The sequence below is a fragment of the Fopius arisanus genome, unplaced genomic scaffold (assembly GCF_000806365.1).
Source record: "Fopius arisanus strain USDA-PBARC FA_bdor unplaced genomic scaffold, ASM80636v1 scaffold00025, whole genome shotgun sequence".
NCBI classification, from domain to species: Eukaryota; Metazoa; Arthropoda; class Insecta; order Hymenoptera; family Braconidae; genus Fopius; species Fopius arisanus.
This window is the reverse complement of record NW_011887764.1, coordinates 779,950-790,845: the sequence shown is the minus strand read 5'-3', so window position 1 is coordinate 790,845 and position 10,896 is coordinate 779,950. Positions and strand designations below refer to the sequence as shown.

General features: G+C 38.2%; 1 protein-coding gene across 1 annotated transcript in view; it reads right to left on the bottom strand.

The window, feature by feature from the left end:
* Nucleotides 1–10,896, bottom strand: part of N (neurogenic locus Notch protein) — a 120,771-nt gene extending 109,875 nt beyond the window's left edge. Inside the window, exon 1 of the mRNA XM_011301941.1 lies at nt 10,464–10,896. Within this exon, the coding sequence (XP_011300243.1) occupies nt 10,464–10,539 (76 nt within the window). The 5' untranslated portion in view covers nt 10,540–10,896. The remainder of the gene's footprint in view (nt 1–10,463) is intronic.

Here is a 10,896-nt window from a genome sequence, read left to right as displayed (position 1 = left end):
GGGGGGGGGATTTTATAGTGGGAACTATCATATCTCAATTGAAAATTTTGATGTCTGAAGGAATGTACTCCAACACCGTGCGAATCGTCGCAAAGTCGCAGTTCCACCGCTAAAGGTCAGTCTATACAGGAGTATTGCATAATTAACACCGCGGCAAAGGTTTTATCCAGGTTCGTGAAATTAGAAAGGATATGTGTCCCTTGTAGCATTAATTCGATAATAACTGATGATTAATTGTGACGGAATTATCGAAATATTATTCGTTGAGTTTTCGCGTTTACCTGACAGGCACATTTTCTCTATATTTCCCACCCTGATTCCGCCCATTTTCCCATCCTACTCAACCGATTTAAGAAATTTAATAGATTTTTTATTGTTTTTTGAGAAATACTTGAAAATAATGGAAGTTTTATCACGTTGATGTTCCCATTTAGTAGATAATGAATTTTCATGGAAAAATATTATCTAGAAAATTTTCGATTATTTTCGCTGAGTTTCTACAATTTTTTGGTTAAATTTCTCGAGAAAATTTCCTATTCACCAGAAAGATATTCAGAGGGAATATGAAAAGGCCCTTTTCCAGAAAAATTCTAACGCCTAGAGAAAATCTATCTGACATTTCCTCATAATTAACTTAATTACTGAACTGAATTTTTCGAATAATTTCTCTTTGCGTTAAAATCACAATTAATACACTGTAAAATTATGAGCTATGAATCCACACGAAATTCACATACGGAGTGTTACTAACGAATGAATGAAAATTATTCAGAATGAAAGCATCCGCTGAATTTCTTGCACAGCAAAGCATTAAATTCAAATTGACAACATTGAAGACTCACACAGTGTCATCCCTAAGTTGAGTCCTCAAACGGTTAATTGTAAGTAACGTAGAGTCATGCGGTGAAAAAAAAAAGCATTTAAAAAGGGGAGTATTTACAAGTACTCGCAAAGATGATGATTCCATAGCTAGTATAATTATCTGTTCATACGTTGAATGTTGCTAAGGCAACGATTCGTTCTGGACTCGTAATAGCTCCAGGTTTTTCAGTGTCTGTAAACTTCCCCCTGAATATACATTTACTTTTCCCAACACGTTACATTGAGTAGTTGTATCTCTAGCGTATGTTATGCGAGGAGGTTGCATTCTTCACTGCCATCCTGCATCCTCGACGGAAATAGGAGAACTTTTCGGCGACTTATTCCAATTGCCTTCTAAGAAATACATTTCAGTCCCGCAAAACACATCAGCAATTTTATATCTTTATTTTTCTTTCATACGACTCTACGTTTATACTCTTCATTTTATCGATTTCGCGTGACCCCGCGTCATCAAAAATCAAATGCTGACAGCAAGAAGACGACAATTTTTGGGACACTCTTATAATAAGAATAAAATTCCAATTTGGCTACCGACGATTTTGTGCAATAATAATCATTTTTAACTGTAATATTCTTTGTTCTGATTTTTTGGGGTAATATCTTGAATTGTGTTATTTTGATAGGTAACACTCCAATTTATATGTATATATATAATTTTTATCAAGGAAATTCAAATAAAAAATGTCCATTTTTATCAAGGAAATTCAAATAAAAAATGTTCATTTTTATCATTTCCACGTGAATTCAAAGAAAATTATGTAAAATAATGAAAATTTTCATGTTTCCTCCATTTTCACGATTTTTTTTTGCCCTCCGGAATATTGATCCCCTGCAAATCGCTTGGAATTCTAATTCCATTGAGTAAAAATATTTTTTCCCGCGGTGAAGAATATTTGTAGGAATTTTTCGATCTATCCGTGAACCTAACCGACAAAAGAGTCATTCCGAGAGGCGAACAAGAAAAAAAAAAATTCAAAATAATAGGTTTCTATTTCTCAATTCCATCCCGAAAACTTTTTGCTTCCGACTTAAGTGATGACAATTACCGATACTTATGATTGTGGTCGATGGGATACAGTACTTCCTAGAATCCAATGTCTAATAATAGTCCCTGATTTAAACAAAATAATCATTGATTTTTAGCCTCTTCCCACCTGAGCGCACAGGGGTCAGCTCATAAATTCCCATCTTGTCTCCGTTCCCCCTACCTCATTGTCCCTCTTTTTTTTTTATTCTCATTTGTATCATATAACCCTATGCAAGCACCAAGAGATACATCCCAGTATATGCCGTAGGTAATTACGGTAGCGGCTAACTATCCAACCTGGTTGGAAGAATAATTAGGTACATGGTAATGCCGAACGATCCCGGTTGTGTAGCCATGCTCGCCTCTCCTATTCTCAAGCACTCTCCTGACTTTTGCCATTGGTTCGAGTGAAGAAATTAAAAAAAAAAATCTTTATAATGACCAGAGGTCCACGGGCATTATCCACCCCGATAGCGTCACGTTATTTCAATCCGCCGGGATAATTGTTTCGAGGCATAATTCGGTTGCTATTACCGTCAATGTCCCAGTTATTGCCACTTTAAGCCTTTCTAAGGATCCAATAAATACATTTTATTAGAAGGAGAATAATTTACAGCCACGCTGTTGGAAAATTGCACTTCAATTTTCGGTTTACCACAAAAAGTATTACAAAAATTCCACACGAATATTATAGATTTTACTGTAAAAAATTCATTTTCAAAATATTTAGGTTAAAATTTCTTCAAGCCAATATAGGTTTACATATGATTATTAACCAGGCTATTTCAGGCTATTTCAAGCTATTTCAGGCTATTTCAGGCTATTTCAGGCAGCTTACATGTGGCTATTATATAAAACAACTGATGAGGGTGGCATTAACGAGGACATTGACGCTATTATTCGATCATACGCATGTGACAATCTTTAAAATGATCATTTCATGACCTTGGGAAGGAACTCTGCAGAGTTTTAGGCGCCATCAGGAAGGGGGCCCCCTTTTTTTGGCAAACCAGTCCCCGGGAATTTATCCACTACTAACCGGTCTGAAAACAGTCGACCCCTTTTGCCAAGTTCCCCCAGGAGCTATCGCTAAACACCTGGCAATCGATAGTTTATACAAAAGGGCTTTAAACGGACATTGTGAGGAGTCATTGGACAGGGGAGAATGGGATTAACCCAGTGAAGCATCAAGAAACATTAGGAAAATGACAGAAAAAAAAAGGTTCTATCTTCAGAGACTCACTCCTAATTTTCAGGAATAAACTCCTGATCTTTAGAGATTTTGATTATAATTTAAAATGAAATTTCAGCTTGAGGAGTTATTCATTGCCAAGTATCATGTGATTTCACATGATTTTAGCTCAGAGTGACACAGTGATTTCACCAATGAATAGCCCCTCGGTTAAGTCCCTGAAAATTAAAACATTTTTTTGTCCTGGTGCTGCTGTCATCAGCAGTTCCGTTAGCCTTATCTTCATACCCTCGGGGTTCATTGAAAATACAGAGGACAGATGAAAAAGTAAAAAGAGTTCACGTGGATTGTGGAACGGATGTGGACATATCGGGCTGCGAAGGCCTCTCGTCATGTCTCCGCATCTGTGTATCGAAAGGTACATAAAAGCAGGGGGGACACGCGATATCTCATGAACGGTAAACAAAAGGTCCTTTTGTCTGGGAATGATTACTTACGAGGTGGGACACGAATGGCTGCAAATACGATGAATATGAATACAACGTATGAATGGAATGACATAAGGAGACGTCTCATTTTCTCGGGGATACAATTTGCAAGAAAATTGAAATTTCCTGTTTGAAAATAGCGTGAATAAGTGATATGATTATTCCATTGTGCACAGCATTATGCCATTTTCCCCCGATACAACAAACATTTACTCATTTTTCACCAATCAAATGACGAGAAACATTACGGGCGTGCCAGATTTTCTATCGACAGGAAATAGTGTCTCGTCCCTTCATTTGATTTCCTTCTTATGGGTACTTTCAAGTAAAGTAATAAATTAATATTTTTTGCATTGAGGGTATTGACTTCTTTCTAACGTGCGTTTTTTGTAAATAATAAGGAAATATAGTTTTTCCATCAAACTCTGAACATTGCACGAATGCATTAAAAAAAAATTAATCATTGCAAAATTTCCGATGTCTAACAATTATAAGTGATGAAATCAGAAAATCCCAGTACGAAATTCTAAAGAATGACAGTCGTCTTGTAAAATTTATTATTGCGAAATTGCAATTTACTAATTTTTTTATAAATGCTCCTTTAAAATCTCTCTTTCGAACTCGCACATCACGGAAAAAATCAAGATCATTATTCCTCCACTATTTAAAACGTGTTCAATTTTCAACGACAATTGCAAACGCATTTTCAATGTTGTCAAGAGAATAGTGATAAATTGCAAATTGAGATTTGTAAAAAAAAAGTGAAGAGTAATTTTCCACAAGTGTAGGTTGAATTCTTTGTCCTGAACGGTGGACCGTGATTGGTTGCCTCCCACACCAATAGCCCTCGAGAGAAACCGCTCGAAAACCGTTCATTTTCACACGTTTCCACCCCTGTCCCCCCCCCCCGATAATCGGCCAAATGATCCTAAAAAAAACTCCAAACAATCCCAATGTAACTGGTTGGTCGAGCGAGTATTTGTTGATTCACCAATCAGGAGATTTTTCTCATGCGTCCCAGGGAGAGCCAATCCGGAAATGGACCCCCCGAGTACCTTCGAAGAATACTTAACACAGTAATGCTAATGTATCCCGATCGATACACAGAGATCGTGCCGGCACTTTGGTACCATTTCGTCTGGCTTGCGCAATCGATTAGACAATGAATCCCAACGCGTTATTCAAAGCTCAAGTGAATGTCGATGTACCATGAAAGATTCTTCAACTCCCCCTTTGGTTATTAGTTAACGTGGGCGTTAACTTGTCGCTCAATGGTTGGACAATCGGTTGATGTATTTGCATTAATGTATGCGAGGAGTGTGCGATGATTTATCGCGAGAATTTGCATTCTCAATGCCATGAAAACGAGAAATTACCAGATCTCTCCAGCATAGAGTGTAAAAATCATGAAATACTTAATGCATTTCACCTTTTTTCTCTCTCTCTCTCTCTCTCTAGTCTCACATTGCAAATCACTAACGATAAATCACACACGGGATATTTGCAGTTGCTGTGAATATTCGCAATATCCGATCGATGTGTCACTGATCCTTCGATCGCTTCGGTTAATCTCAATGGAAGGATATCTCAGTCATGAACACGTCAGTTCAATTACTGTGAATGAAAGATTTCGTGCTTTCGAATATCAGAAAATCAACAAAGATATCTCTAGGTGAATGAATTAATCATTTTTTTCCACAATTTTCGGGTAAAATCCCTAGCAAATAATGTCCTAATTTTTGGGAATACTCGTAATGCAGTTCAAGTAAATTTTCCTTCAGAAGTATCTGAAGTTAATAATTGAAGAAATGTATTAATTATTCAAGACGCTATTGAATTCATCAGTATGAAAATGAAGATAACTGGCATGAGAAAATGCTTGTCGATGAAAATTTCAGAATTTCCTTACCCAGAGTTGCAACAGCAATTTATCAACAACGTGAACTGATTAGAAAATTGTAAGATGAATTGAAAAATAAAAAAATTCCCCGAAAGGACCAATGCGAAAAGAAAAAAAATTTCCCCGGTTCAAAAGAAAATTCATAAACTATGAGATCCGCGGAATCGCAACTTTCTCACTTGGAAATTGCCACATTCCGGGTCTCCTTGTATTCACCCGAAGCTCTTGGGTTCTTCCCCCCTGGGAAGTTTGTTGCACAATTTCCGGAGGACCGTTACATTATTTTATCATTACACTTATTCATAAAAATAAGGAAATGCGAGCACCCATTGTGGAATTCCCGAGACAATCCATTGATTCGATCGCGTAAAACGCATGAAAAAAAAAAAAAAAACGTAAAAAAGAAACGAAAAAAATGAAACCCTCTAAAAATAATTGAAATAATTCCCTCTCTTATTACGGAATTTCGTTACATTGTCGGTTTCACGTGAAATGAAGAGACGTGATGGCATGGTACACACGTTCCGTCGTGCGAGCGTGTAATATGAGCCAACGGGCCGTGTCGTGGTTTCAATGCACCGGTGAGTTGTGCGCGTGAAAAATTAATTAACACTGAGGAATAAAAGAGGCATACGACGGCACTCATGCAAAACATCTCGAGTCTATTCACAAACATCGAAGAAATTCTGCACACCCCCAGAAAGACAGGAGGGGCAGTAGGGGAATTCTGAGGAATCGTTACTGTGAGAAAATCCACCATTCGTAGATAAATAAATGGTTTGTACGTGGATACAGAGGAATTGATTGATAAAATGCATCGCATCATTGACCCTATCCGCCTGGACAGACAGTGAATTCAGCTCGAAATCGTTTGCAGATGCCACGGCAGTTTGGAAATAAAAGGAAATACGTCGTCAAAGGCGGGGGGAGAGGAGGAGGCAGATCTTCGGGGAATCTGCATGTTGGCTAGATGTGGTCTTTCCTTTATAAGGGGGCGCCCCCGACCTGTCCCTTCTCTGACTGACGGCACAATCCTTGATCTTTTCCATCGATACTCCTGGCTATCTTCGAACTTGGACAAGGCCCAGCGACTCAGAGGAACACGTTCTCAATCCCAGATGGAGTTTTTTTCACCGCGGGGAAAATAAGATGAGAGAGAAAATAAAAGGATCAATGAAGAAACGACAACACCGGACTCACAGGGATCGACGTGTGCCTCGAGCCTTCTAGCTCGTCGGCATGTGAGGGCCCTTAATTATGCACGTTTTACGCGCATCTGTAAAAAGCTAGAGTCATCGATATCCGAGAAGACCCCGCAAGGATGGATGGAATGAAGGGGACGATGCATTTGCCGGATTAAGAGGGAAAATGAGCGAGAGACCGATATGTAGGAGTTGTTGTCTGAGGTACCGAGGGGCCAATGCATTCGATAGATCCACGCAATGCAAATGGGTAGCGGTTATGGGAGATGGGAATTCAACTGGAGATCGAGACCTTCTAGTTAGCAGATGCCGCGGTGATATTCAACCTCTTCTTGGCTTTTGTCGCCGATACCGTGTCAACAAATTTTCTATCAATTTTCAAGTTTTCAACGTCAAATGGCGAGTGGGTATACTCATCGACCATGGAATATTCCGTCTTCCGAAAATTCAGTCTCGAGAAAGTTTTCTCGGACTTGAAATAATTTCTAATTTTTTCTAATTCCGGGTAATTTGTCGAAAAAATTTAATGGAGCAAAGTTTTCATCAATGTTTCAAATTTTCTCAACCCACTTTAATTAATGAATTACATAATTATGGGAATATTCATCCATATTGTGAGAGGATTATTTAAAAAAAAATAACATTGAATAAAATAAAATTTGAAACCTTCAGAAAAAATAATGAGCAATTAACGTCGAACTAGGAGAGACTCTAAAAAATGATATTCCTCTCAATTAGAACTTGAACTCAAGATATCCATTAATCTCCCCGATGATTCATAATAATAAAAAAATTAATTTGTTAAATTGGCTTGAATTAGCGAATTCATACTATTAAAAAATGTAAGACATCCAATGAAATGGAATTGTTTGGAGTGAATTCGGTTAGAGAATGATGGGGGGGAAAAAAAGGAAAATGAAAAACCCGAGGAGAAATTAGGGTGGCAATGACAAAATTGATGAAAATAATTGTCAATTAAAATGGGAGTAGTGGATAGTGTATGTGTGGACGCGTCGTTGAGGATTTCGTCTCGTGTGAAAGCACGTCTGGATACACTGGGGGCCGAGGATCGGTTTTCTAAGGAGTTGAAGAGAAAGCCTGAGAACATAACTGACGAAGAGGCCAAACGCCAACGAGAGATATACCTTGATTCTGTATCTGTATAAACCAGAGTGCACCGTGTGTCTAGCTGCAGAGATGCAGACCTTCCGAGTACTGTCGGGAGCGGCTACCACACCACGTAACCCATGACTCCTTTTCTTAACTTTATTTTCCATCCCTATCACCTAGCTTTCAGACGAGAATTCCTCTCTGTGTGCCTCATGTATCTTGCATGGGCATTTTATGTCTGCACGAATTGCAATTAAACCATCTGTTTTTTGCCAGCTTAATGCATGTACGTGAAATTGTTGTTCCAGAATTATTCACGAGTTTTTAGATTATACGTGTCATAAGAGAAATGCCGCGAGTGGAGGAAAGCGGAAATGAGAAGTATTGGACAATTTTTATTCATCATGGGGAGAATTTTTTCCCGTTCGCCGTTTCAATCAAGCAATTTTTCAATTCCATTGCATTCGGCTTTTTCTGTCGATACACTTTTTGTACGTGCATCAGAGAAATTATACAAACTTTTTCCAATAATCATTCTTTTTCGTCTGCAGTAGATTTAGAAAAAAATGGAGTTTGCAGTGGAAATAGAATGGCTAGAGAAATTTTTTATTTCGAGATTTCCAATTATTAAATGCGTCCATTGATTCGAATGCATGCATAAATAATTGAAATTTTGAAACAAAAAATTGTTCTTCGGGAATAAATTTGATAACTTGAGAATGGCCTGCAGAATTCAATTTGAAAAAAAATCCTAACTTCATTGTTTACATTTGTTGTAAATTCCCACGAATAATTTTTTAGCGAAATAAATTTTGAGTCTATGAAAAATCGAGGAGAAAAGGTTGTACTCGAAGAATAGAAATGCAGTTTGTTAAAATTGGAGTTTGACTGATTTTTCCTAAATAGTTCCCTGAGAGTTCAACTCATTGTCCTTCTGAATCCTCAACTCCTCTCCAGGTGCAGCTGTTGCATCACCGAGGCCCCCAAGTGACTCTTCTACATCCGTTAAAGAGTGAATGGATCCGAGGTGAGCGCATAAATACAGAAAACTCCAGGAATGAAGCATCGTAAACACTCAGGCCGAATAGATAAAATGTCACAGTACAAATAAATCCGACGTTAAACCACATATTTACTCCTCTTCCATCCTATCCCTCACCGAGAGTATCTCCCTATTCCCATTGAATTCACATATTTAGTTAAACAAAAACCGAGATAACGAAAAATTTTTCGGCATCCGGTTTGAAAAAAGGACCTACGAGTTTCTCTGGCATTTGTAAACGCGTTATGGGGAAAAGGCTGGCTTCCTGGAAAGAGGGGTTGGACACCTGTCCCTCAGTGAGCGTCAACCATTTTCGATGGGGAAAATTGACAGCTTTGAGAGCCACTGGCAATACCAATGCCCTTCCTTCAGTCACGTGTAGCTCAGATGACCAGGAATCTTCCCAGGACTTCATTCATTCACTTTAATAAATTAAATAATAAAATTCCCAATGAAGTTTCAAAGCCCAATGAGTCCAGCATAACAGTGACGTTAAATACAATCGGAATTTCGATAACTATTGAGAGGAAATATCAACAGGCGAAAATTTAATCAGTTGAAAAAAGTTATTTCGGCATTGTCCTATTTTAAATTGTCAACTTTCAAGGAAAATCTATCTAAAAGGGGAACGTTGTGTCGAAAAAAAATCAGTTGCAAAATAATAAGGTGATTTCAACAACTGCTCGTTGTAGAAGGGAATTTCAAAGGAAGGATCTTCCTTTTTGTAAGAAATCTGATCAGCTGTGAAAAAGTCCTCTAACGTCTCCATCTTGGATTGACAGTTTTTGAGATAAATCGATAATTAAGAATTTTTGTAATATTTAATTTGACTCATGTCACTCAATCTTTGTTATTGAACTTGAGAAGCAAGATTTTGTGCTCCAAAAGCATCAAAGCACGCAAGAAACTCCAAGAAAAAACATTTAAAAATTCGCAGAATACAGAGCTAAAAAGCAAAATGCTAAAAAGACCTAAAAACCTATCGACTCCAGGATAAAATATCGAAGAAGCTCTTTCATCGGAAATTTCATCATCTACAAGAAGTTCCTTAACAACGCCAAGTCGAATCGACAGTTCTCAACATGAATCCAAAATTAAAAAAAACCTTTAACCCAATATTCCACGAATCTCGAACCTGGTCGAATAACAGAAGCTCCCAAACCTCGTGAAAGATTCCTTGAAAAATCGATATAAAATTGGGTGAACGCAGGACGAAAACTCATGGTACATATAGCGACTACAAAATGGAATGGAAGCGAAGTGGTGCCGGTGGCCAATGTTTTCAGAAAAGACCTCACCAAACAATGTCGGACGCAACAGGGGAATACTAATGCAGCTCCAGCCTCCGAGACCCACCAAAAACACCCAAAAAAATACCTCGATATGCCCCAATACGTTGAAAATAACGAGATAATGCTTTTTTTCGAATTAAACAAGACGCAGCGCAAGCGTCATCGAGGGAAAAAAATCCGACGAATGCGCCGGCGCTGAGCGTCGTTGTTTGACCTGTTGCCTAGCAGCAGCGTCTTTTCACCGTTCGAATCATTCAATTCACAATAATGAAACATTTTTTCAAGTCAATAACACCCAAATAGGGACAATAAAGAATAAAACACTCACCAAAAACCGGCAGAACCAAGACGATGATGACGACGCTCGCACACAGCGCGTAATCCAAATGTAAACGTCGCTGCATTTCGATGTATTTATCCACAAAAATCACAATAAAAATGATTTATTTTCACACACACATAGCCCCGGGTACACCGTGGCAACGGGCAACTACCTCACTATCCCTCATCTGACCAAAACTCCGTCAACATTCGGTAGAAATAAACAACAGTATCCAAAAGCAAAATCACACGACTCAACGGGATATCACACCGTCCCTCACGATTTATTCTGTTTTATTCGGTTTACTCCGGTCAATTACTCGATATTCAATTATTCTAACTCACTATCACTCGATTGTTTACGATCATCACGCACTCGGTAGTTGAGGGTTGAGTATGAACTGTTGGAAAATAAACAAACGACACGCGGTTAAGCCATA